At 47.8% G+C, this 27907-nt stretch overlaps 1 protein-coding gene across 2 annotated transcripts in view; it reads left to right on the forward strand.

Moving 5' to 3' along the window:
- The first annotated feature begins 4860 nt into the window (after positions 1 to 4860).
- Positions 4861 to 27907, forward strand: part of TIE1 (tyrosine kinase with immunoglobulin like and EGF like domains 1) — a 56762-nt gene continuing 33715 nt past the window's right edge. For both annotated transcript variants that reach the window (XM_075002579.1, XM_075002580.1), the window contains exons 1-4: positions 4861 to 5111; positions 6150 to 6437; positions 25245 to 25355; positions 26198 to 26353. In XM_075002579.1, the coding sequence (XP_074858680.1) occupies positions 5051 to 5111; positions 6150 to 6437; positions 25245 to 25355; positions 26198 to 26353 (616 nt within the window). In that variant the 5' untranslated portion in view covers positions 4861 to 5050. The remainder of the gene's footprint in view (positions 5112 to 6149; positions 6438 to 25244; positions 25356 to 26197; positions 26354 to 27907) is intronic.

A 27907-nucleotide genomic window follows, 5' to 3' on the forward strand; every position in this document is an offset into this window, starting at 1 on the left:
GGATTACAGAGGGCTCCCCCCACAAAGCATTGTGTGAGTGAAATGGGGGGAGGCATAGTGGTTGAACTAGCTGGCTGGAAGCCTTTTGGCTATGCAGCTCTAAGACTGGTTTGACTAGTTGTTCTCCTGCCCCACTGTTCACAGGTGGATGTAAGGATGGCTCTACAGTTATTCTGTGAGACTCCACCTTGGTTAATACTGAGATGCTTTGGCTAGGCCCAGAGCTGAATGCTACTATGAGCTGGAATCACAGGGTTTTGCCTACAGCAAAACCCACAAGACGGCAGCAGACAGCCGGTAGGAGGAGCACCAGGCAGACGGCAGGCACAACCAGTGGATGGCCAGTCAGTCAGCTGGCAGGGAGCAAGCAGAACAACAGACCAGTGTAAAGGGGGCATTTCCGCAGGTTCAGTGAAGGAATGCATCAGGGTGATGTGTCAGGGCCTGCACGGACTGGACCGAGTTGTAAGTGGGGCATTTGAAAAGCAGGGTACGAAGAAAGTTGGGGTGTGTGGGTTGTCTGGTTACGGTATTGGACTGGTGAGCCTGAGAGGCAAGGGACACTGCTCAATGCATTTGAGCTGGGACAGTTACTTGAGAATTGGTTATGAACTCTGCGTGTGGTATTTTCCCAAGCTTATGCCATATGACTTTTCTGCCTCTTTCATCGAAAGTTTCTTTTCTACACTCAGACTCTGTGCTTGTGAGTGGGGAAGCATTGCCTCTCTGAGGTGCCCGGGGTGTGTGAATTTCTGAGGCTACCAGGTGCGGGCTCGAGCCAGTTCTGCGTGCAACAGATGAAAAGGAACTCCTAGATATCGAACCAGGCCCTGATTGCTGCCGACTCCTTCTGGCAGAAGGGTTACAAATGTGAATACACAGGCATAAAAACAGTAACATATTTCAATATTTTTAATGAGCTGGATGAGCCTGAGACCCAGTAGCCAATTGTGTTGTGCTCCCATTGCAAAATTTCATGCCCCTTCGAGGGGACCTGCCCCCCACTTTGTGCACCCCTGGTCTGGACTGTAATCAAGTCACCTGTTACCTTTCTTCACATCAGCCAAATAGGTTGAGCTCCTTAAGTGCCTCACTGTGAAGTGCCATTTTCAGACTCCGGTCACTTGTAGCTCTCTTGAACCTTCTCCACTTTTCACTCTCCTTAAATCCACGTTTGCGTCTCTTTACAGTGGTAGAGCCAAGCACCAATTCCCTCCCGTCTGTCATTCCAATGAATGTGTTTCCTGGGAGCTGATGTGTAGTACCTTACCCACTGAGCTGGGGCTCTGGAGCTTGCAGAAGTAGGGTGACCAAATGTCCTGGTTTCAAAAGGGAAAGTCCCAGAGGTGTCCCTACTTTTTTTTAAAAAATGGGCCAATTGTCCTGTATTGTCTTTCTCTCCCCTCCCATCAGTACTGGTGGGTCCTGCTGCTGGCTGGATCCTACTTGCAAGCTGTCTGCTCATTAGCGGTGTGTGGTGGGGCTCCAGGGGCTGGTAGTGAGGGTGGGAGTGCCAGGCTGGTGGTTGGGTAAAGCTGCAGTGCGCAGGGTGGGCCTCCCTCTGCTGGTCTATGAGTGCAGTCCCTGCTGCACGCCAGCTCCCAGCCAGCACATCCTCACCCCTGCCACATTTCCACTCACCACTGGTTGCTTGCTGTGGTGTCTGCTGAGTATGGGCTGGCAGCGGCCAGGAGGAGCCAAGCCCTGCATGTGCCAAAGCCCTGCACAGCATTGGCATGGGGAAATTCCTCTGCCCTCAGCAAATCTCTGCAGTTCTGGGAAGCAAGCAATTTCTAGACTGTTTGCACCACAACGCTGCATGCTCTGCAACAGCTACTCCAGCCTTTTCACACACTCCTCTGTGTTGGTTCTGCCCGCAGCGAATGTGGGGGGGCTGCTCCGTGCTCTAGGTGTAGGTGGGATATTAGGAAAAACTGTTTCCCTAGGAGGGTGGTGAAACATTGGAATGCTTTGCCTAGAGAGGTGGTGGAATCACCATCCATAAGAGTTTTTTTAATCTGAACTTGATAAAGTCCTAGCTGGGATGATTTAGTTAGAGCTGATCCTGCTTGAAGTGGGGTGCTGGACTAGATGACCTCCTGAGTTCCCTTCCAGCCCTAGGATTCTATGACCTCTATGAAAACAGGGGCCAGCTCATCTCTATTCCCCACAGCCCTCCCCCCACACCATTGTGGCTTAAAGCAGCTCCCATCCCTTCCCTCCTGCACGGTGCTGAAAGGCTGCTGCTGGCCACACGCAGCAGGAGCAGCTACACAGTCATTCCTTGGGATCAGCAAATGTGTGGCAGCCCCTACCATGCTACACATTGTTCCCCTTCTTGAGTCAGGGACACGTTAAAACAATGTGTGGAGAGCAGGAAATGCTGCATGGGAAACAGGATTTCATTTCATGCCATTTGGATTTCTCTGCCAGATCCTCGCCCTTCCCCCAGCCTTGCTGTGTCTGAGAGAGTCCTTCCCACAAACACTGTCCACATGGGGCCCTCCCTAGTTCCTTTGGAACCCACTGCCTAACTGTCCAGGGGAGTTTGCTTGGAAGTCAAAGGCACTACACTGTGCAGTCTGACTCCAGAACAAGCCTGCCCCATTAAGAGGGAAGACAGATGGGCAATGCAGCTGTTGGGACCAGGAATTGGGAGAGAGGGAAGGATCTGCTCGGAAGCTGGACAGTTCAGTCTAGGGCAACGATGGGCAACCAAGACTAGTGAGTGGGCTTTGTGAGTGGCCCTCCTGCCTCTCAGTGAGCTGTGTGACCAGTCATGGACAACTTGAAGCCTGAAGTCCACTGGGGTTCCATCTGCCACCCATGCTCCTCTCTCTGCTCTCCTGTGCACCGGGACCCCGCACTCCCTACTCCTCCTTCAGCACTTCAGGAGCACCATGAATCCACAGATTCTAACTCTGTCCCCCACTCCTCCCCACCTCCCAGGAACTTCAGCAGCTGCAAACAGCTGTCACTCAGTTCGAGATCTGGGAGGTGAAGAAGCAGGCACAGAGCATGACTCAGTGGATTCGTGGCACTCTGAAAATCCTGGAAGGCAGGGGGAGGACTAGGAAGTGTGGGGATGCAGTGCACAAGAGGCACATGGGAGTGCAGGAGCAGACAGGGTGTGCAGGCCACATGTAAAACCCCACTGGGCTACATACATTCTGCAAGCCACATGTTGCTCACCAATGGGCTGGGTCCCACCATTTATTGCCTCAGAGATCTTACACACCTGCAAGCTGTAATCCCTCTTCATTTCCTCCTGAACCCCCACTAGTGAGAACTAAGACCCTTTTGCATTTCCCCGTTACTGTAGTCATAGAATCATAGGGCTGGAAGAAACCTCAGGAGGTCATCAAGTCCAGCCCCCTGCTTCCAGCAAGATCAACCCCAACTAAGTCATCCCGGCCAGGACTTTTGTCAAGCTGGGACTTAAAAACCTCCAGGGATGGAGATTCCACCACTTCTCTAGGTAACACATTCCATTGCTTTGCCACACTTCTGGTGAAGTAGTTTTTCCTAATATTCAACCTACATCTTTCCTTCTGTAACTTCAGACCCTTGCTCCTTGTTTTGCTATCTGTCACCACTGAGAATAGTTTCTATCCATCTTCTTTAGAGCTCCCCTTCAGGAAGTTGAAGGCTGATATTAAATCACCCCTTAGTCTTCTCTTCAGCAAACTAAATAATCCCAGATCCCTCAGCCTCTCCTCATAGGTCATGTGCTCGAGCCCCTTAATCATTTTTGTTGCCCTCTGCTGAACCTGCTCAAGCACATCCACATCCTTTTTATACTGGGGGGCCCAGAACTGGATGCAATACTTCAAATGTGGCCTCACCAGTGCCAAGTAGAGGGGAACAACAACTTCTCTAGATCTGCTCAAAATGATCCTCCTAATGCACCCCAGTATGCCATTAGCTTTCTTGGCTACAGGGGCACACTGTTTACTCATATCCAGCCTTTCATCCACCATAACCTCTTGGTCCCTTTCCATCATACTGCTGCTGAGCCAGTCGGTCCCCAGCCTATAACAATGCTTGGGATTCTTCCGTCCCAAGTGCAAGACTCTGCACTTCCCCTTATTGAACAGCATCAGATTTCTTTTGGCCCAGTCCTCCAATTTATCCAGGTCCCTCTGCATCACCTGTCTCTACCCTGCAACGCATCTACCTCTCCCCCTAGCTTAGTGTCATCCGCAGACTTGTTGAGGGTGCAACCCAGTCCCTCATCCAGCTCATTAATAAAGATGTTGAACACAATAAAGCATGTACCCTCCCTCTACCCAGGTGGGTAGTGTTATTCTTGGCCAGTAAACATTCTCTAATTATCCTGCTGAATTATCTGCCCTATTTGTTGTTTAGCACAGACATGGCCTACTGCTATCTTATGGGGGTTGTTTTTAAGTGCTTGGCAATTTTCTGTCAGAGAAACACTGAGAGATGTGTGATTCTGAGGCTTTCCAATATGCACTTTCTGCCACCAGTTCACCAACCAGAGAGAGGACACACCAATTTTTACGCTTTGAAGTTTACCAGAGAGTCTCAATATCTGACAGCCAGCACCAGTCGCCCCTTAGCATGGATGGAGATGAGACATGACTGGAGGAGCAGTTTGGCCTCCAGGGAGGCTGGAACGCACTTGGAGAAGTCTGGGCATGACCCTGGTTCTCCTGCCAGATCAGCAACCTGGAACCAGACCTGGGTCACCTGTGCTCACAGAGACTTTGTGCTCGTGCTACGTTCAGATCATGCTGGAATCTCCCTCTGAATAGACCAGCCCCCAGCATCCTGTTCAGATTTGAAAAAGAGCTGAGCCCAAGCGACTGAGCACAGAGTGTTTTCCACTTAGAAAGAGGAAGTTTCTCTCTTGCTGTGTCTCTGATATGAGCAGCACCATTTCCTTCCTGCACTTCCATCCCCAGCTCTGTGACTGGAACTGAAAACTAAAAGGAACCGCCAGGGACGGGGGCTGCCACATCAGCCAGCTCGGTTTCTCTGCTATTCGGCACGGCTACGTTTTCCTGATGCTGAGCAGATTCGGGACATGCTTCAGGCAATGAGATTCCAAGAGATTTGTCTTCTTTTCCTCCTCCTGCACCAGACAGGTAAATTTCTCCCCCCGGTGGGATGCCCATGACACTTGCACTGGTTCCCCAAGGGGCTTCTCAATTGCACACCCAGGCTGATCACTTCCCATAAAGTCTGCTTGGGACCCAGCAGTACTAATGCTGCAGCTGTACTGGGACAGGTCCCTGCAGGATGGGCTGAGAATAGTGATGTGGCTCTGGTTACCCAATCTGGGGCTGCATGGTTGGAGAAACGGGGCTGAAAAGGCAGCTAGGAAAATTATTCCGACTGGGACTCCCATGGTCTTCACAGTCAGAAAGACCCAATGCATCTCCCAAATCAACTAGCTGAGCTGGCAGGGTGCAGTGCCGTGGCTCTGCATTAAGGCAGGTGACCCCTCTCTCTGCTTGACCCTTTGACGGGACTCCTCAGCAGGTCCTGGAGAGTGGCACAAGGGGCCCTGAGTTAAAGGGGAGCTCTGAGATACTCTGCCCAGCCTGGCCATGTGCATGGCAAGGCTGGGTCACCATGGCTTGAGGCAGGGACGGGCCTTTCTGGGGAATAAAAAGCAGAGATTTTGTATATGGGTCACATGGCATGTAATAGCAATTGCCACAATCTGACAGGAACTCCACAGAGTGCCACAGTCAAAAAAATGCGGGGAAGGCTTCTCCTCAGTCTGGCAGGGCATAGGCAGGGAGCAGCTGGGGTTCTGTGAATGTAACGTGCCCTACACAGAGCTTCTCCCTTGTTCACAGAATCATAGGGTTGGAAGAGACCTAAGGAGGTCATCGAGTCCAGGTACCTACCGAAAGCAGGGCCCATCCCAGCCAGGGCTTTGTTTGTTGTTCTCTGAACTTCGTTCTCCACATCTCTGGTCCCTGGGGCCTGCCATTCCCTTGCCGCAGTCACTTGCAGCCAGGGTAGATGTTGATAGCGTTCTGGGACTGACTTGCAGGTTCAAGGCTAAGAGACAGTGCAGGCTGCAGCCCAGGAAAGCCAGAAGCCAGTGTCCTGCCATGCTGTGTCTGGGCTGGGCCTCCTCATTCACCCTCTCTCTTGTCTCACCTGCACAGCCAGCATTCTGGACATCACTCTGGTTGCCAACGTGCAGAGTCCCTCTCATACCCGCTTCTACCTCTCCTGTGTGATGGGCGAGCGAGATGTGAGCTACCTCCAGATCGAGAGGGACAATAAAATAGTGATGACTCATCCCCACAGCAAGTTCCAGAACTACAGGAATCGCAGCAATGAGGTCCACGCCAGAGGCTTCTCAGTGGCGGATCTGGTGGGGATTTTATACTGCCTGGGGAAGACTCCAACAGAGCAGGCCAGGGTGGTCTATGTGCATAACAACCAGAATGGTAAGTGGCTGCTGGAAGAGCAGGCCTGCCCCAAGCATTCCCTAGGTCAGCAGCCTGGCCCCAGGCTGAGGATATGTGTGGCCATGGGTGCCATAGTCCTATGCTGCCTGTTCAGGCCGCTAGCACTCAGAGGCCAGAGAATGGTATGTGAGCAGCTGAACTACTGATGGACCTTGGTTAAGGGCAGAGCTTATAGGGACCAGACCGAACCTCAGCGTCAGCATGGGAGTCTGGTTGTGGCTAATTAGCGGGATGGCCTTAGAATTCACAAGACTTGGGAAGCCCAGAGCTGCTGGGGCTAGAAGAGGGACAGGGACTGGCCTGGCCTGGCCTGGCTGGGCTGTTGCAAAGGAGCCTCTGTGAGTCCCTCCATTGTCAGGGCTCTGGGGACATGTCCCCCTTCTGGAGCTCAATGTTCTTTTCTAGAGGTGGGGCCAGGCTGGCTAATGGGAGGGAGGAGGGGAAAGGTGACAGTTGTCCTGGGGCCCAGTGATTCATCAGGGCTGGGAGCATCCAGTCACTGCTGCTGGTACCAAGGAGTGACAGCAGCCAGGGCCCTGGGCCATTTAAATTGCTGCCAGAGTATGGCATGCTCCATACAGTACTGAGGGCTGACTGCCTCCACCCCCACCCCTTCTACTTGAGGTCAGTCCCTACCACACATGCAGAGCCAGGACCCCCTCCACATTGCTCAGGGATCCGGCATGGCTGTCAGCTCCCCTGGGCCAGGCTCAGGCTGGGGCCCATCACAAGTTCTCCACTTGGATGAGTCCCTGCTGGAGAGTTTGTCTTAGACCCGGAGCAGCTTTCTCTGGGCATTTCCGTCAGCTCTCTTCTAACAGGAAGGCAGTTCTAGCTAGGGTTTGTGCCTGGCTTGTGGGTTTGCTTCTGACGCCTCGGTTCCCCATGGCCCTTTATGAATATCTGTCACAGAGGGAGAGATAAGAAATTTAGTCTGCAGAAGAGAAGCCTGAGGGGGGACTTGATAACAGCCTTCAACTTACTGAAGGGAGGCTGCAAAGAGGCTGGAGAGAGGCTGTTCACAGTGGTTATGGACAGCAGAACATGGAACAATGGTTTCAAGTTGCGTTGGAAAAGTCCAGGTTGAACATTAGGGAAAACTTTTTCACTAGGAGGGTGGTGAAGCATTGGAATGGTCGACCCAGGGAAGTAGTGGAGTCTCCATCTCTGGAGGTGTTTAAGTCTCGGCTCGACAAAACACTGACAGGGCTGATCTGATGGGTTTGGTCCTGCTTAGAGCAGGGGGCTGGACTCAATGGCATTTTTAGGTCTCTTCCAGCAATATTGTTCTATGATTCTGTGATTCTATGAAATTACCCACTAAGCTGATACCACTGCAGGGAATCTGAGGGACTTAGAAGGCCCATGTCACTTGAGTCAGGGGCACGGCTACCCACCTTGTTATGACACATCTAGCGACGAGTGCCAGACTTTACCAGGATGGCGAGATTAAAGAATGGGGCCAAACTGAAGGAATCCAGTGATTGCTGTCCTGGTCAAACCTGCCAGTTTGCAATAGTAATAAAGTCCAGCTGGGGAAGGAGCTGGCAGGAGATTCCAGGAAAGACTAGAAGCTCAGAGCAGGAAGAGGCAGTGAAAGGGGGGAAGCCCAGAAAACTGCCACAATATCCATACAGACTGTAGGGAGCTGAAGGAAAAGCTGTCTAGGCTGGCAGGGAGTCCTGGGAGAGGCCCTGCTCCAAACAGGAAGAAGCTGAACAATAACCCAGAGTGAGCAGGGGGGTTGTTTCCGTGAAAGACATATGGGGTGTGACTCTGGTGAGTGGTGACCCCAGAAAGGGGGCACTAAAGACTCTGACCTGGCTGGAGGGCTATGTAACCTGGCAGGAAAACACCACAGTGCCGAAGTGATTGTCTTAGGGTCACTGGCCTAGCCAGGCGTGGCTACACTGTGCCTGGCCATGAGGAGGTTGTCAGCCATTCCACTAAGTGGCGTATAGATGCAGTAGCTGGAGACAACAAGAGGCCCCAGAGAGCAGCTCGAGTCTGAGATGACTGATCTAGACAATTTACTGTGTGGTCTCAGCTGTGGCACTGTGCTGTGGGGCTCTGGCAAAGGTTGAATAGCCTTTGGTGATCAAGAAGGTTTGTGGGGAGGGAGGCAGTTTCTGAAGTGAATGTACACCAGGCACACCACACGAGCCTGCTGAGAAGAGACTGATTCCCTGGGTGGTGTACAAGGCTCTGGGGACAGACAGTAGCAGCTTTTCAGGCACTGCTGACCACTGGTGACCGGGTCTAATGATTGGCAACAAGTCTGAGTCTTCTATCTGGCCCTGCAGCACACCATGGAATCAGGGTCTAGCTATACAGCAAAGAAAAATCACCTCTGGCTTGGGCTGCAGGGCTGTTTCATTGCTCTGAAGATTTTCAGGCTTGAGCTGGAGCCTGAATTTGGGGATCCTCCCACTTCACAGGGTCCCTGTGCCCAGAAGTCTTCACAGCAGTAAAAGGCCCATGAGCGTTAATCAGGTGGCACTGGCCAGCCTCAGGGCTTGTCTTTATGGGGTAGACATCATCTGACGCCCACTTCTTCTTTGTGTCAAGGGTCCAGGAAGCAGGAAGACCTGTCTGTAAACTATCACAACTGGCTAGCTGCTATTTCTCAGCATTGGCTGCTGAGCAGTAACCCACTGGGCACAGCATAGGACAGCTGTGTACTGACGCAGGAAGTGTCTCTGCTTCAAAGCTGCTGTAAGGCACGACACTGAAACTGGGTAGTGCTTGGGTCTCCTTGCGAATGGGGTGGCACAAGAAGCCCTCTGCCCATTGCAACTGTTACACAAGGGCTGGTCCCTGTGCTCCAAAGTGCAAGGACCAAGCAGTACTAGCCACGCCATTTACATACATGCGTGCTGCATGCTAGTGGGCTCTGGGGTTGGCTCTGGGAGCCACACTGCTCCCCCAGGCAGCTCTGCCAGTGCCTATGAGGTGCTCAGCAGCCCTTACTCGTAAGTAACAGGCACCCAGGGGTGCTGGATTTTTACCTGCATTCTCAGACTTGTGTCTTGGCATCAAGGTACTACAATGCTGTATATGTTTATGATCGTGGTGCCTGTAGTTCAGGTTGCCTGACTGTCCATTATAAGACCCCCTTATCAGGTGTTTAGAACTTTGCCAAACTTTATTCTTATTATTGTATTGTGCTTATGTAATGCCCAGAATTCTAGGGTGCTGGGCATCCCACAAACATAGAACAGAAAGGGGCTCCTCCTCCAGAAAGCTTGCAACCTCCGTATAGGTAAGCCATAAGTGCAGCCAGATGGGGGACTACCAGGCAACACGGAGGTGTGGTCAGCCTGATAGGCAGCAGTCTCTGCACATAGCAGGCTAACTATTGCCATTTTTATAGGCATCATGGCAAAGGACAGTTGTGAGGCAGCGTGTGACAATCAGGTAGTGCTGAAGATATATATGGGGATATATATATATATATATATATATATGGGCCATCATGTATGTATCACCTTAGTTTAGAAAACAGAAGCAGCTAACAGGAGTTTTGTGAGGGAGTTTTTCAGGAGAAGGAAGAGCAATTAGGAGACTCTGGGGGAAAATGTCAGAGAGGTAGCCGTGTTAGTCTATAAGGTGCCACAGGACTTCTTGCTGTTCTCAAAGATACAGACTAACAGATATTTTGGAGCATTAGCTTTCATGGGCAAAGACCCGCTTCGTCAGATGCATGAGTGGCACTCATGTATCTGATGAAGCGGGTCTTTGCTCACAAAAACTTATGCTCCAAAATATCTGTTAGTCTATAAGGTGCCACAGAACTTCTTGTTCTTCTTGGGGGTAAGTTGTTGTCTGCAGTGTTGTGTGTTTGTGTTTGGGGGTTACTTGATGGTTGCCTGAAAGATACTGTGTGCTGAGCTTGTTTGTTTTGAGCTCTTTGTTTGAAGGGCTCTGTGATGAGACTAGCAGCCTGCTAGGCAGGGCTGAGATCTTCTTAATGAGACTTTGAAACCTAGTCTTTTTGATCACCCATCAATCCTTAACAAGGGGCCAGGGCTCTCAGGAAGGCCAGGGCAATATAAAGGCTGCTCTAAGGGACCATGGAGCTTAATGAACAAGAGCAGCTAACAGGGAGTTTACAGGGGGCGTTTAGAGGGAGCTGGATACATTTGGCATTCTTGAAAACTTCTAAACTAAAACCAAAGCCACCTGATTAAAATAAAAGCCCTGTCAAGACTCTACTTGTCTGTAGGAGAGCATGCAGGCAGAAACCCAGCAGCAGACTGGGGGTTATCCTGTTCATTGCATCCAATGTAGCATGTTTGACTACTTGCCCTGCAGGGCAGGTGGTGTACATGTGCTTTTGGTACAAGGAGCTCCTGACCCTCAGAAAACGTCAACAGGCTTTGGAGGCCAGGGTGGGTGAACTGGCCGAGCTAAGGGAGGCAGAGTGCTACATACATGAGACTTTCCAGGACAATGTAGAACAGTCCAACCCCTGGTTCACACACTCCCTGTGTGGCTGAGGAGGGTGAATGTCTCAGGGAAAAAGAACATTCAGCTAGAGTAGAGGGAAACCGTCCTATAGATGGGACCTTCCTTCCAGATGATGTGGTGGTATCTTCTCGCACTGATCATACCTCTCCAGGGGAGGGAACTCCGACCATTAGGAAAAGGCAGGTGTTAGTAATGGGGGATTCAATCATTAGAAATATAGTCAGCTGGATTTGTGATGACCGGGAGAACTGTACGGTGACTTGCCTGCCTGGTGTGAAGGCTGTGGATCTCTTGAGACATCTGGATAGACTTACATGTAGTGCTGGGGAGGAGCTGGTGGTCATGGCACATGTACGTACCAATGACATAGGGAAGAGTAGAAGAGAGATCCTGGGGGACGAATTTAGTCTGCTAGGAAAGAGATTGAAATCCAGGACCTCTGTGATAGTGTTCTCTGAAATGCTTCCAGTTTCACATGCAGGGCCAGGTAGACAGACAGAACTGCAGAGGGTTTCAATTCATGAGGGTATGGGGAAACTTCTGGGACAAGGGAAGCCTATATAGAAAGAATGAGCTCCACCTAAGCCAAAATGGAACCACAGTGCTGGTATTTAGCATTAAAAGGTTGTAGAGCAGTTTTTAAACTAAGAGATGGGGGAAAGCCAGTGGATGCCAAGGACTACATAGATCTGACAGAGACATTCCTTAGTGGAGGGTCTATTAATAGAGAGTCTCAATGTTCTAGTAAGGAGAGGAGGGTGGACGATGATAAAGTATGAATAAGATTAGATGAGAAACAGTCAGATGAAAAAAAGCAGTAAAGTAGCACTTTAAAGACTAACAAAATAATTTATTAGGTGAGCTTTCGTGGGACAGACCCACTGAAGAAGTGGGTCTGTCCCACGAAAGCTCACCTAATAAATTATTTTGTTAGTCTTTAAAGTGCTACTTTACTGCTTTTTTGTTTTGACAGTATATAGACTAACACAGCTCCCTCTCTGTTACTAATCAAATGAAAAAGAGTGTCATTCAATCACATCAGGTAAATCACAGAATGCAGGACTGGAAGGGACCTCTAGAGGTCATCGAGTCCAGCCCCCTGCCCTCACAGCAGGACCAAGCACCATCTAGACCATCCCCGATAGATGTCTGTTTAACCTGCTCTTAACATCTCCAGTGATGAAGACTCCACAACCTCTCTTCACAATTTTTTCCAGTGTTTAACCAAGCTGACAGTTGAGAAGTTTTTCCTAATGTCCAACCTGAACTTCCCTTGCTTCAGTTTAAGCCCATTGCTTCTTGTCCTATCTTCAGAGGCCAAGGAGAGAAAATTTTCTTCCTCCTCATTGTAACCCTGTTTTAGGTACTTAAAAACCCCCATCATGTCCCCACTAAGTCTTCTCTTTTCTAAACAAAACAATCCCCGTTCTTTCAGTCTTCCCTTATAGCTCATGTTCTCTAGAACTTTAAACATTCTTGTTGCTCTTCTCTGGACCTTGTCCAATTTCTCCACATTTTTCTTGAAAAGTGATGCCTAGAAGTAGACACAATACCCCAACTGAGGCCTAATGAGCATCAAGTAGAGTGGAAGAATGACTTCCCATGTCTTGCTCACAGCACTCCTCTTAATGCATCACAGAATCACATTTGCTTTTTTGGCAAACCACATCACACTGTCGACACATATTTAGCTTGTGGTCCACTATGAACCCTAAATCCCCTTCCATAGTACTCCTTCTTAAACAGTCGCTTCCCATTTTGTACGTATGAAGCTGATTGTTCCATCCTAAGTGGAGTACTTTGCATTTGTCCTTATTAAACTTCATCCTATTTACCTCAGACCATTTCTCCAGTTTGTCCAGATCATTTTGAATTCTGACCCTATCCTCCAAAGCATTGCAACCCCTCCTAGCTTGGTATCATCTGCAAACTTCATAAGTGTACTGTCTATGGCAATATCTAAATTGTTGATGAAGATTCTGAATAGACCTGGTTCCAAAACAGACCCCTGTGTAACCCCACTTGTTATGCCCTTCCAGCATGACTGCTAACCATTAATAACTACTCTCTGAGAACTGTTATGCAGTCATTTATGCACCCACCTTATAGTAGCTGCACCTAAGTTGTATTTGCCTAGTTTATTGATAAGATGATCATGCGAGACAATATCAAATGCCTTACAAAAGTCTAGGTATGCTACATCCACCACTTCTCCCTTATCCACAAGTATTGTTATTCTGTCAAAGAAAGCTATCAGATTGGTCTGGCATGATTTGTTCTTCACAAATCCATGCTGGCTATTACCTATTACCTTATATTCTTCCAGATGTTTGCAGATGAATTCCTTAATTACTTGCTTCATTATCTTTCCTCGCACAGAAATTGAACTGATTGGTCTGTAGTTTCCTGGGTTATTCTTTTTGCCCTTTTTTATAGGTAGGCTCTATATTTGCCCTTTTCCAGTCTTCTGGAATTGCTCCTGTCTTCCATGACTTTTCCGTAAACCGAAATCATGCCTTACCAATCTACTAGACTTATTTAAAACGGCCGATAAGCATGTAGCCAAAAAGGGTCTGGTGGATATAGTATACTTATATTTCAAGAAAGACTTTTATAAGATCCCTCACCAAAGGCTTTTAAGTAAGTTGTCATGGGATAAGTGGGAAGATAGTCTCATAGTCTGATAACTATTTAAAAGACAGGAAACAGAGTAGGAATAAATGGTCAGTTTTCCAAGTGGTAGCCCCCCAAAGGCACCAATCCTATTTGACATATTTATAAATGATCTGAAAAAGGGGGTAAACAGTGAGGTGGCAAAATTTGCAGATGATACTAAACTGCCGAAGATAGTTAAGACCAAAGGAGACTGTGGAGAGCTTCAGAAAGATGTCACAAAACTAAGTTATTGGGCAACAAAATTGCAAATGAATTTTAATGCTGATAAACGTAAAGTAATGCACATTGGAAAAAATAATCCCAACTATACATACATCCATACATGATAGGCAACAGCCCACAGCAGACTATGCTAGCCTAATGAAGGGCAAGCATGTGAGCAGTTGAGTCTGTGCTTTTATGTTTCCCAATGACTGAGGCTCATCAAGGATCCACCAGCAGCAGCCGTCTAATCCAACACCTGCTGCTAAATAAGCACCTGCAGCCAATTAAGGCCTACAGAACCCTCTTACAAGGCTTCCCCTCTGGTAAGGAGGGGGAAGGAGAAAGGCAATGCATGAGGAAAGCGAAAGACGTGTGGAATGAGAACTCAGTGGGAGAAAGGTTTGCTGCGACTATCAGGGGAAGGTGTGGGGAAAGCGTTTGGTGAGAGTGGCGCAGGAAACAGGTTGCAGCATCAAGGGGACCAGGGAGGAAGTCCCTCTACCAGCGGCCATGTAGGGTCCCTGAGTCAGAACCTAGAACATGTGGGAGGGGTCCAGGTTCCCTCCAGACCACCTACACCTCCGAGGGCAGACCTAGGGGGTAGGAGGAGACTGGACATACCAGAGAGGTCTCCTTCACTAATGACTGACGTTGACTGTGCCAATGATGAGAATTGCTCAATAAGCTGTATGTAACCTAGGCCTCTGGGATAACAGGAGGCAGAGTAAAGGGATACGGTGAGCCTCTGAGGCATTATCGTAACCGCTGCAAAGCGCAGGACCCACAGGGAACAAGCTTGGGGCCTTGTCAGAATACAAAATGATGGGGACTAATTTAGCTATTACCACCCAAGAGAGAAATTTCAGAATCATTGTGGCCAGCTCTCTGAAAACATCCACTCAATCTGCAGCAGCAGTCAAAAAAGCACAGCAATGCTAGGAATCGTTAGAAAGGGAGAGAGAATCAGACAGAGAATATTTTACTGCTGCTATATAAATCCATGGTATGCTCACATCTTGAATACTGCACAAGGGTGTGGTCTCCTCATCTCCAAAAAGAGATATTGGCATTGGAAAAAGTTCAGTAAAGGTGTCATATGAAGAAAGATTAAAAAGATTGGGACTTTTTAGTTTAGGAAAAAAAGGACACTAAGTGGGGATATAGTAGAGGCCGATAAAATGACAGGAATGGAAAAAGTGAATAAGGAAAAGTTACTTGTTCCCATAACATAAAAATTAGGGGTCACCAAATGAAATTCATAGGCATCAGGTTTAAAACAAACAAAAGGAAGTACTTCTTCATACAGTGCACAGTCAACTTGTGGAATTCCTTCCCAGAAGATTTTGTGAAAATCAGGATTTTAACAAGCTTCCAAAAAGAACTAGATAAATTCATGGAGGTTAGGTCCATCAATGGGTATTAGCCAGGAGGGGTAGGAATTTTGTCACTAGCCTCTGTTTGTCAGAGGCTGAAAATGGATGACTGGAGAGGGATCACTTGATGGTTCCCTGTTCTGTTCACTCCCTGTGGGGCACCTGGCATTGACCATGTCAGAAGACAGGATACTGGGCTAGATGGACCTTTGATCTGACTCAGTATGGCTGTTGTTATGTTCTTGTGATCAGAGGAGAGCACTGACAACTTGAAAAAGGAGATAAAGTGAAAGTGATTGTGAAGGGTCTGGAAGGTGAAGACAAAACTGCTTATGCTGAATACAAAAGAGAAGGTGAAGCTGCTAGAGGAATTCAAAGAAAGGGATGACCTGGTTAAAGTGACAGGCCAGGAAAAACTATCTTTGCAGAAGCTTTTTGAATCAATACAAGTGGGACAAGGCTGCACTGTCAAGGACAGAGAGGATGAAGCAATACAAAGAGAACCACTGCTCTAAGGACATGCTGAAGAGCCTATTAGAAAAGCAAGAGGAAAACCAAGAGACGACATGGAAGCCAAGGTATGACAAGATTTCTAGGAAACAAAACATGATCAACTGGCACAAGTCTAGAAGGCTGCAGCGGGAGTACTGTTCTGAGACATAGCTAAGAAGAGGTCATAGAGACCTTGGCAAGAGCAGGTGAAATGCAAAGAGTGAAAGATGGACTGCAGAGGCTCTGGGACGGAGGAGAGGAACTCCAGAAAGCAGTTGTAGACAGTGTGTTTCAATAAACTTGAATTTTAAGCATTTTGGCTGAAATTTTGTGTGCTGGATGCCTGCCTCGAGTTGAACATTATTTGGAAAGTTTCAGCTAAAACTTTCAGCTTTTTTTAGAAAACAAATTTAGCAAAACACTTGTTTTGCCCATACTTAAAAAAATCTTGCAGCCATCCCTTTAGGAAGCTCTAGTGCCTGTAGAACTTGGCTGGGAAAGGGATGGAGATATCCTGTGACTGTAAGGTGCCTATGGTTGTACCCGTGAAACCTTGCCCTGAAAATTGAAAAAGTTTAGCAACTAAATTTTCCCCTGATTTTTGCCTGTACAGAGCCTTCTACAGCCTCTCTCAGCCCCTACACGCTGCTTAGATTTGACGTGCTCTCTCTCAGGGCTGCAGGGGCTGAGCAGGATTCCCCTGCATTCACTCCTTTTGGCTAAAGGGGAGAGCTGTGGCTCTGAACTCAGCAACCAAAACCAATAATCCTGTCTCTACTGTGCTCTCAAGAAGCACAGAGTAGAAGAGTCATGCAGTCTGACTGGGATACAGGATAGTGAGGAGCTGAGCTTGAGGATTAATGAGGAAAAAACTGGGGCAAGATGCCAGGGCATTTGGTGAGAAATGGGCAGAGAGCTAGGAATGAGATGCAGAAGACCAGGGTTGACACAAGGAACAGAGGAGGGTAGACCAGAAGCTGGATGAGGTCAGGCTGGAGGGCTGGGAGCAGGAGGAGTCATTCTCGAGGGTCACAGGGCCAGCAGTTCTGTAACTACTAGAGAGCACAACCCTCAAACCTGGGAGTGGGCCCCAGGATTTCTGAGACTCAACATTTCTCCGCTGGCAGCATATTGCTGTGAAAACCACTGGCAGGATGACAGGTTACTACTGCTGCCAATTGTGTTCTTAGCCCATGTGGCTCAAGACTGTGCAGTGGAGCTTAAGGTTCTGAACATGCCAAAGACCTGTGTGCATTCTGATGCAAACTTAATTTGCCCCCACTTTATGCTTATGCATTATGATATAACCCTTAATTACATGCTTACATGCTACTTTTCAAAGGACTCCACCTCATTCAGTGTGTAGGTAGTTATCCAATATTTGTAAAATCCTCCTCATCCGTTATGTAGTCTCATGTCTTATTTGGATACATTGCACCCTAACCTAGTGCTGGACACAAAATATTCATGGGCTTAGTGTTGTTTTTGTGGTGCTCTCAGAAATCATAGAATCATAGAATGCTAGGACTGGAAGGAACCTCGAGAAGTCATCAAGTCCAGCCCCCTGCCCTCATGGCAGGACCAAGTACTGACTAGACCATCCCTGATAGACATTCATCTAACCTGTTCTTAAATATCTCCAGAGATGGAGATTCTACAACCCCCCTAGGTAATTTATTCCAGTGTTTGACCATCCTGACAGTTAGGAAGTTTTTCCAAATGTCCATCCTAAACCTCCCTTGCTGCAGTTTAAGCCCATTGATTCTTGCTCTATCTTCAGAGGCCAAGAAGAACAAGTTTTCTCCCTCCTCCTTAGGATACCCTTTTAGATACCTGAAAACTGCTATCATGTCTCCCCTCAGTCTTCTCTTTTCCAAACTAAACAAACCCAACTCTTTCAGCCTTCCTTCATAGGTCATGTTCTCTAAACCTTTGATCATTCTTGTTGTCCTTTTCTGGACCCTCTCCAATTTGTCCACATCTTTCTTGAACTGCGGTGCCCAGAACTGGACACCATACTCCAACTGAGGCCTAACCAGCACAGAGTAGGGCAGAAGAATGATTTCATGTATCTTGTTCACAACACATCTGTTATTGCATCCCAGAATCATGTCTGCTTCTTTTGCAACAGCATCACACTGTTGACTCATATTTAGCTTGTGGTCCACTATAACCCCTAGATCCCTTTCTGCTGTAGTCATTCCGAGACAGTCTCTCCCTATTCTGTATAGCTGCGTCTACACGTGCACGCTACTTCGAAGTAGCAGCACCAACTTCGAAATAGCGCCCGTCGCGTCTACACGCGTCGGGCGCTATTTCGAAGTTAACTTCGACGTTAGGCGGCGAGACGTCGAAGTCGCTAACCTCATGAGGAGATAGGAATAGCGCCCTACTTCGACGTTCTGTCGAAGTAGGGACCGTGTAGACGATCCGCGTCCCGCAACGTCGAAATTGCTGGGTCCTCCATGGCGGCCATCAGCTGGGGGGTTGAGAGATGCTCTCTCTCCAGCCCCTGCAGGGCTCTATGGTCACCATGGGCAGCAGCCCTTAGGCCAGGGCTTCTGGCTGCTTCTGCGGCAGCTGGGGATCTATGCTGCAGGCACAGGGTCTGCAACCAGTTCTCAGCTCTGTGTATCTTGTGTTGTTTAGTGCAAGTGTGTCTGGGAGGGGCCCTTTAAGGGAGCGGCTTGCTGTTGAATCCTCCCTGTGACCCTGTCTGCAGCTGTGCCTGGCACCCTTATTTCGATGTGTGCTACTTTGACGTGTAGACGTTCCCTCGCTGCGCCTATTTCGATGTTGGGCTGAGCAACGTCGAAGTTGAACATCGACGTTGCCGGCCCTGGAGGACGTGTAGACGTTATTCATCGAAATAGACTATTTCGATGTCGCAACATCAAAATAAGCTATTTCAATGTTGGCTGCACGTGTAGACGTAGCCTATGTGTGACACTGATTGTTCCTTCCCAAGTGGAGCACTTTGCATTTATCCTTATTAAACTTCATCCTGTTTACCTCAGACCATTTCTCTAATTTGTCCAGATCATTTTGAATTCTGATGCCAACCTCCAAAGCAGTTGCAACCACTCCCAGCTTGATATCATCTGCAAATTAATAAGCATACTCTCTATGCCAGGATCTAAATCATTGAAGATATTGAACAGAACCTGTCCCAAAACAGATCCCTGCAGAACCCCACTTGTTATACCTTTCCAACGGGATTGAGAACCATTAATAACTATTCTCTGAGTACGGTTATCCAGCTGGTTTTGCACCCACCTTATAGTAGCCTCATCTAAGTTGTATTTGCCTGGTTTATTGATAAGAATATCAGATGAGAACATATCAAATGCCATACTAAATTCTTGCTGTAGTATCTCAATGAATTTATCTTCACAATAACCCAGTGAGATGAGTTAGTATTTTAATCCCTACTTTATATGTGGGAATTTGAGGCACAGACATATTAAGGCCAAAATAGTCAGAAGTGTTTACCTGAGACACTCAAGACATGACTGTGCGTTTTTTAGTACTTCATAGAATCACTAAATCATAGAATACTAGGGCTGGAAGAGACCTTGAGAGGCCATCGAGTCTAGCCCCCTGCCCTCATGGCAGGACCAAGTACTGTCTAAACCATCCCTGACAGACATTTATCTAACCTGTTCTTAAATATCTCCAGAGATGGAGATTCCACAACCTCCCTTGGCAATTTATTCCAGTGTCTGACCACCCTGACAGTTAGGAACTTTTTCCAAATGTCCAACCTAAACCTCCCTTGCTGCAGTTTAAGTCCATTGCCTCTTGTTCTCTCCTCAAGAGGCCAAGAACAAGAAGTTTTCTCCCTCCTCCTTAGGATACCCTTTTAGATACCTGAAAACTGATATCATGTCCCCCCTCAGTCCTCTCTTTTCCAAACTAAACAAACCCAACTCTTTCAGCCTTTCTTCATAGGTCACGTTCTCTAGACCTCTAATCATTCTCATTGCTCTTTTCTGGACCCTCTCTAATTTCTCCATATCTTTGTTGAACTGCGGTGCCCAGAACTAGACACAATATTCCAGCTGAGGCCTAACCAGTGCAGAGTAGAGCAGAAAAATGACGTCTCGTGTCTTGTTCACAACACAGCTGTTAATACATCCCAGAATCATGTTTGCTTTTTTTGCAACAGCATCACACTGTTGACTCATATTTAGCTTGTGGTCCACTATAACCCCTAGATCCCTTTCTGCTGTAGTCATTCCTAGTCAGTCTCTCCCCATTCTGTATGTGTGACACTGATTGTTCTTTACCAAGTGGAGCACTTTGCATTTGTCCTTATTAAACTTCATCCTGCTTACCTCAGTCCATTTCTCCAGTTTATCCAGGTCATTTTGAATTATGACCGTGTCTTCCAAAGCAGTTGCAACCTCTCCCATCTTGGTATCATCTGCAAACTTAATAAGCATACTTTCTATGCCAGTATCTAAATCATTGATGAAGATATTGAACAGAACCAGTCCTAAAACGGACCCATGCAGAACCCCACTTGTTATACTTTTCCAGCAGGATTGAGAACCATTAAGAACTACTCTCTGAGTACAGTTATCCAGCCAGTTATGCACCCACCTTACAGTAGCCTCATCTAAAATGTATTTGCCTAGTTTATTGATAAGAATATCATGTGAGACTATATCAAATGCTTTACTAAAGTCTGGGTATACCACATCCACCTCTTGTCCCCTATCCACAAGGCTGTTATCCTATCAAAGAAAGCTATCAGATTGGTTTGACATGATTTGTTCTTTACAAATCCATGCTGACTGTTCCCTATCACCTTACCACCTTCCAAGTGCTTGCAGATGATTTCTTTAATTACCTGCTCCATTATCTTTCCTGGCACAGAAGTTAAGCTGACTGGCCTGTAGTTTCCTGGGTTATTCTTATTCCCCTTTTTATAGCTGGGCACTATATTTGCCCTTTTCCAGTCTTCTGGAATCTCTCCTGTCTCCCATGATTTTCCAAAAATGATAGCTAAAGGCTCAGATATCTCCTCTGTCAGCTCCTTCATACGATCAAAGCACATCTCTAGCTGACTTGCGGTGCAGCTGTGACCCATTACCATTTTTGCAAATCTGGCCCCAGGTGTCTTATGCTGGGCGCCCCGAAAATGAGGACCACACAATTGTGAGCACTGTGGTTTTAAGTGACTTGCCCAGCATCACAGGGGAAGTCTATGGCAAAGGCAGAGAGATAATTTTCCAAAGCAAAATTAAATTTCCTTATCCAGGAGACCATCCATTCTTTTTCTGCAGTCCCCTGCCTCCTTCACTGCACACAAATCCAATTCTGCAACAAATTACTCATGAATCATACTGCTAACAGCATCACTCACTGAACAGCCCAGATACATTCCTAGGGCACCATCTGTCCTGTGCACAGAATGAGGCACAGGTCCCGTGGGGAAAAAATAGTATGTGATCGTGTAATAAAAGTCTGTGTCATAAGGCATGCACACATGGGGCTGAGATGAGTTAAGAGTTAGATAAAACAAAATTTGTGAAAGAATCATAGAATCCCAGGGCTGGAAGGGACCTCAGGAGGTCATCTAGTCCAGCCCCTGGCTTCGAGCAGGATCAACTCCTACTAAGTCATCCCAGCCAGGACCTTGTCAAGCTGGGACTTAAAAACCTCAAGGGATGGAGAATCCACCACCTCTCTAGGCAACGCATTCCAATGCTTCACCACCCTCCTGGTGAAGTAGTTTTTCCTAATATCCAACCTACTCCTCTCCCTCTTTAACTTCAGACCATTACTCCTTGTTCTGCCCTCTGACACCACTGAGAACAGTTTGTCACCCTCCTCTTTAGAGCTCCCGTTCAGGAAGTTGAAGGCTGCTATTAAACTTCCTTATAATGGGCCAGGTAATTGCTGTCACGGTTCAAACCATGTGTTAATGTTTCAAATTTGAATATAAATGACAGTTTTGAGCATTCCCTCTGTAAACGGTTAAGTTCCTTTTCAGTAAAACACAGACTTTCAGGTCATTAACAGACTGGTCCAGCCCACTCGATTAAAGTGCTGGCCGACAGATTTGTGTGCATGGAGTTTTTTGATGTCTCTTTTGTGTCCATTCATTCTTTGTTGAAAAGTGATTGCAGTCTGTCCTATATACGTGGTGTGTGGGCATTGTTGGCACATGACGGTATATATAATGTTAGTTGAAGAACAGGAGAATGTGCCCGTGATTCTGTGATTAACATGGTTAGGTCCAGTGATGGTATCTCCAGAATAGATATGTGGACAAAGTAGGCAACAGGGCTTGTTGTAAAGAAAAGTTCCAGGATTTGTATTATTGTGGTATAGCCTGTGGTTGCTAGTGAGAATCTTCATGAGGTTGTCTGTAGGACAGAACAGGTCTGACACCTAGGACCTTCTGGAGTGTGGCATCCTGATTTAGGATAGATGGTAAGTCATTAATGATGTGTTGCAGTGGTTTGAGTTGGGGGCCATAGGTAATGACCAGTGGTGGTCTGTTATTGGCTTTTGTGGGCCTATCTTGGAGTAGCTGGTTTCTGGGTATTCATCTGGCCCTGTTGATTTGTCTTTTTTATTTCTCCTGGTGGGTAATTCAGGTTTATGAGTGTTTGGTAGACATCTTGTAGTTTTTGGTCTCTGTCAGTAGGATCAGAGCTGATGCAATTGTACCTAAGGGCTTGACTGTAAACGATGGATCGTGTTGTGTGTGCAGGATGGAAGCTTGAAACGTGTAAGTAAGTGTAGCAGTCAGTGGATTTCTGGTAGAGTGTGGTATTGATCAGGCCATCATTTATTTGTAGCGTAGCGTCCAGGAAATGTATCTCTCGTGTACAGTGGTCAAGGTATAAGTTGATGGTGGGGTGCAGATTGTTAAAGTCTCTGTAGAATTCTTCTAGAGTCTCTTTACCATGGGTCTAAATCATAAACCGACAGGGCCAGATGAATCCTTTGGTTGCATTACTTGTTTGTGTTATGCACAAACAGAGCAAAACATAGGTGAGTCTGTGCCCACACTCTCATTGCAGCAGATCAGAGTGTGGAAAATGGCTGTCTGCCAGGAGTCTTTTTTGAGATAAGACTGTGGACTAGGCCACTGACAGCTGCTGTGGGAGATAAGAAAATGAACTGAAGGAATATACTGGGAGGAGCAGTTTCCTTCCACTTGTAACATTGACAAACCCAGATGGTTGGCAGAAGGGCTAGAACCTACAACCATAGGGGCTAAAGGGCTGTGTGCTGCCACATGAGCTAGAGGCCAGTGGGCTCTCAGATGCTGCTGTCAAGCAGAGACTTCACTCTTCTGAGTACAGGGGCCTGCAGCCTCCTGCTTTGTAATGACTTCTTTGTGGCTCCTGACACTATTATTGCAAGGCAAAACAAAACAAAAGAAACAAAACAACCTCCTGATTATTTTCTCTAAAGGGTATCTGTCTAAAAGCCCAAAAATGAACTCATCCCTAAAGAGCAAACAATACGTGATCTCGGAACGTTGGATAACTCCCCCTAGAGAAAAGTTTCGGGAGTCAAAGTTACGAAGAGAGTAGTACAAACACACACATAAAGCCGTGTCTACACTAGCCCAAAACTTCGAAATGGCCATGCAAATGGCCATTTCGAAGTTTACTAATGAAGTGCTGAAATACATATTCAGCACCTCATTAGCATGCGGGCGGCCACGACACTTCGAAATTGACGCGGCTCGTCGCCGCACGGCTCCTTTTCGAAAGGACCCCAGCTACTTCAAAGTCCCCTTATTCCTATGAGCAGATGGGAATAAAGGGACTTTGAAGTAGGTGGGGTCCTTTCAAAAAGGACCCCCATCTGGATGAGCCGCGTGGCGGCGAGCTGCGTCAATTTCGAAGTGCCGCGGCTGCCCTCATGCTAATGAGGCACTGAATATGTATTTCAGCGCTTCATTAGTAAACTTTGAAATGGCCATTTGCATGGCAAATTCGAAGTTTTGGGCTAGTGTAGACGTAGCCAAAGTGTGAGGAAATAGCATGTGTAAAAAGTTTGTAAGTCTCTTACAGTAAACACATATCACATTATGAATCATTGTGTGCGCGCTGTCCTTAAAACAGGTTACAAAAGGTATGGTATGGCATTATTTATTAAAGTCCATCTTGTATTCACATGCATTGCTGCTCTTGAATTATTGAGTTTTTTATCGAATTGGAAACAATGGCTGGTTTTACTATTTTGGTTGCTGACCCCTGCTCTAGTATAGGTGCTGTTGAGGTTACACACTATTCAGGTGTCTGCAGCCTCTGGTTCTGGAACCATATGTGTCTCTTTAAGGACTTCTTTGTGGCTCCCAACACTATAATTGCAAAGGGAAAAGAAAAAAAACACCTCATTATTTTTGATAAATGTCTAAAAGCCCAATAATGAACAACTTATACCTAAATAGCAAACTATATGTAATCTCAGAACGTTGGGTAAGTCCCCTTTTAATGTGTGCCATGCATTATGGGATATGATACTATATCTGTGTTTTGAGTGCATTGCTAATAAAGTCTTGATTTTGAAAAAGAAAGGGGAATCTTGCAGAATTCCTGCTGTGAAGGGCAACATGCATTTTAAGATAGAAAACTGAAATTATGTGAAGTAAAACTGGCATAATTAAAGAGGGCTCAGGAGTGAAAGTCAGGAAGACAGTGGTACAAACACACAAAGCGTGAGGAAATAGAATATGTAAAAAACTGTGTGAATGTCCTGCAGTAAATGTGTATTACATTACAAATCGCTGTGTGCGTGTTCTTAAAATAGGGGTTATAAAAAGTAGTTTGATGTTATTTATTAAGGACGGTCTCATATTCACATGTATTGTGGCTCTTGAATTTTTAATTTTTTTATGGAATTGGAAAAAATGGCTCTTCTTGCTATTCTGGTTGCCAACCACTGTACTATCTTAACAAAGCAAAGCTCCAAGAAGTTGAAGAGCAATAGGTTTGTGGCCCTTTTGGAGGAGTGGGGCCTGAGCATGAAACCAGCTGGCCTACACTCCTACCTCCGAATGTGCCCTGTGATCTATCATGCTCCCCTCCAGCAAGCCCAGGGTACTATGCAGCAGAAGATTCTCTGGGACAAAGATGACTCTCAGACACTCTGCAGAAATCCTGTGCAGGAGGTAACTTCATTGCAGTTCCAAATTCAGAATGGCCTGGAGCACAGCAGGTGTGTTGGAACTGTTTGTGCTGGGGGTGGGGACGAGCTGAAAGCCATTGAACCAAAGTGTATATCCTGGTTATGATGGAGACCACTGTGCTGCACCCCTGTATTCCTCTCCACAGCACATGGTGAGGCGCTCCCATCTCTGTGGCCTAGCGCCTAGGGCATCAGTGCTGCTTCGCTGGGCTCTGCCCTGCTCCCTGTGCTGTTAGCAATGTGACTGTGCCATAGAAGACATCGTTAAGTTGGGTTGGGGGGCCAGCGATATCCGAATGATGTCTTGCGGGGTTGGCAGCTCTTCCACAATAGCTGATCCCTGCTGGGAGAGAGGGGTCCTTGCAGACACTCAAACACCCTTCAAGGTTTTACTCTTCTCTCTCTGTAGCCCACCTGGTTCCCCTGAAAGTCACACAGACTGTGAGCATCGCGGACTCAGCCACTTTCTCTGCCAAAGTCCTTCACAAGAAGAATGCAGATGTCATTTGGAAAAGAAATGGCAAGTGACCATCCAGCCATCTTTCCTGACTGGGGAAGGCAAACCTAGTGAGCAATCCCCTGGCGCTGCAGCAGGAGACCCAGAGAGCCAGCCGGGCCCCTGAAAGATTCCCATTAATAGAGGCAGAAGGGACCCCGTTCCCCTTCTCCTCACTGCAGTGCCAGCCAGGGGGACGGGGGACAGGACAGACTTGCTAGCTGCTCTCAGCACCCTAAAACCAGCAGTGGAGCCAGTGGAGCATAGCTGGCAGCTCAGGCTGGCAGCCTGAGCCCAAGTTCACTCACAGCCCTGGGGGACATACATGGGCAGCCCCTGCCTCTGCCAGTCCTGGCTACATTGCTGGTTTCAGTGCACTGGTATGTGAAGAGCATCTCCCTGCTGCAGTGTGGCTGGCCCCAGAGAGATGCCACCTCCATGTGAGGCAGTCCCACCAGACAGTGCTGTGGTAGGGGCTCAGCCCTTCCATGGAACATGTGCTTCACTAACCAGGGAGAGGAGGAGTCAGGCTGCATGTCTGTCTAACCCCTGCCTGTTCTGGGATGCCTAGGCCTGTCCCCCACAGATGGGCACGGGACAGGCCAGGGCTCAGCGCATGCCCTTGGGCGCCTTGTGCTGGCCTGGCCTTTCAGGGACAGTCCAAGAGACACCTGACACTCATTCCGTCCTAGTGACATGTCTGGGGCCTCAAGATGGAGAGGGCAGGGCCCTTCCATGCTGCGCAGCTGCAGGCATTCGCTCTCCCTAGAGGGACGAAAAGGAACGCGGCAGCATGTGACTTCCGCCAGCTCCAGTGTTGAGTAACGCCAGGCCCTGATGCCCTTTGCTCTCTCTCCCTCATCCAGGGTCCTATTATCAGGTGTCATTCCAGAGTGAAGTGAAGGAGGGCCTGTTCACTGTGACCCTGCCGGATGTGGGCGTGAGTGAGAATGGAGTGTACAGTGCTACCTTCATGGGGGACAGTCCCCTGGCCAGTGCCTTCTACAGGCTGATTGTGCGAGGTAAGATTGCTGTGGGAGCTCAGGGCCAGGGCCTGGCTGTGGGGGGAACAGGGTGGGAATGCCATGGTGAGGGGAAGGGTCACAGCCTATGCTCCAGACACAGCAGACCCACTGGAGAAGGGGCTGTGGGCGTAAAGACTCAGTCTAGGCTGGGACCTGGCCCAAGAGAAACAGAGGTCTTGGATTTGTGGCCAGACAAGCAGAGATGGACCCCATTCTGGATTTGTCTGAGTTCAACTGTGCACTGCATTTGTCACTCTCTGGCTCTGGGACTCGTTAGGGCCTGGCTAGAAGCTGTTCTACGTTAAGATAGGCTGCGCTGTACCCAACAAACAAAAGGGGTTCTGGGGAAAACTGCTAAAGGTATTGGTTCAGGGAGAAGTGCTCAGAGACAGGGCTATTCACAGCCCAAGACTGGGGTCCTCCACTATAAGACACCAAACCAGTCACAAAGAGAGCTTCTGTCCCCCGCACTGGCTAATAACAAGTCAAGCAAGTGGTTCCCTCAGCTGCTCAAGTACCCTTGTGTCACCGTCCATAATAGTGCTGGTATAGATGAGAGGTTATGAAAACAATCTCATGAAATCAAAAATGTTCTTCCGATACCAAAGGGACCAGCCATGTTCCTGGATCAATTTAGAACTTAGATCTTTCCCAAAAAATATGCTGTTGCCAATCCTTTAAAATCTAAAGGGTTATTTAGAAAAATAAAGGAGAAAAGGTGTGAATTAAAATTGTTAAAGGAATCAAATAAATACACGGATTGCAAAGTTCTGGGTTCAGGTTTGTAGCAGAATAAACTGCTGGTTTATGTCACGTCTCTGGAGCAGATCTGCAGCACGGATGGGTCATTCAGTCCTTGTTTGGTGCTTCAGGCTGTGGCAAAGTTCCTCCAGAGGTAAGAAGCAGGACTGATGACAAAATGGAGGTGTTTCCAGGACCTTATGTGTCCTCTGCCATGTGGAGGAGATCCTGTTGCTCTTGATTTAGAAAAGTACGGCTACAAGATGGAGCTTGTCACGTGAGGAAGTCTCCTGTCCACGCGTGACTCCATTCTTTGGAGGGAGCAGCCGTTTCTCCCATGCTAGTCTGAACATTCAGAGACAGACTTATCGGATGTGGACGGGCACCTCTCAAGGCCTGTTGTCAGTCAAGTCCTGCTTTTCAGCCTGAGCAGTCCCTTCACAATAGGCTGCCAAAACTCCAGTTGCTCTCTCTGGCTGTCTACACGAGCCCCAGACTTTGAAAGGGCCACACAAATGGCCATGTCGAAGTTTAGTAATGAAGCGCTGAAATGCATATTCAGCGCTTCATTAGCATGCGGGCGGCCGCGGCACTTCGAAATTGACGCGCCTCGCCGCCGCGTGGCTCGTCCCGACGGGGCTCCTTTTCGAAAGGACCCTGCCTACTTCGAAGTCCCCTTATTCCCATGAGCAGATAGGAATGCATATTCAGCACTTCATTAGCATGCGGGCGGCCGCGGCGCTTCGAAATTGACGCGCCTCGCCGCCGCGTGGCTCGTCCCGACGGGGCTCCTTTTCGAAAGGACCCCGC

The sequence above is a fragment of the Carettochelys insculpta genome, chromosome 9 (genome assembly GCF_033958435.1).
Source record: "Carettochelys insculpta isolate YL-2023 chromosome 9, ASM3395843v1, whole genome shotgun sequence".
NCBI classification, from domain to species: domain Eukaryota; kingdom Metazoa; phylum Chordata; order Testudines; family Carettochelyidae; genus Carettochelys; species Carettochelys insculpta.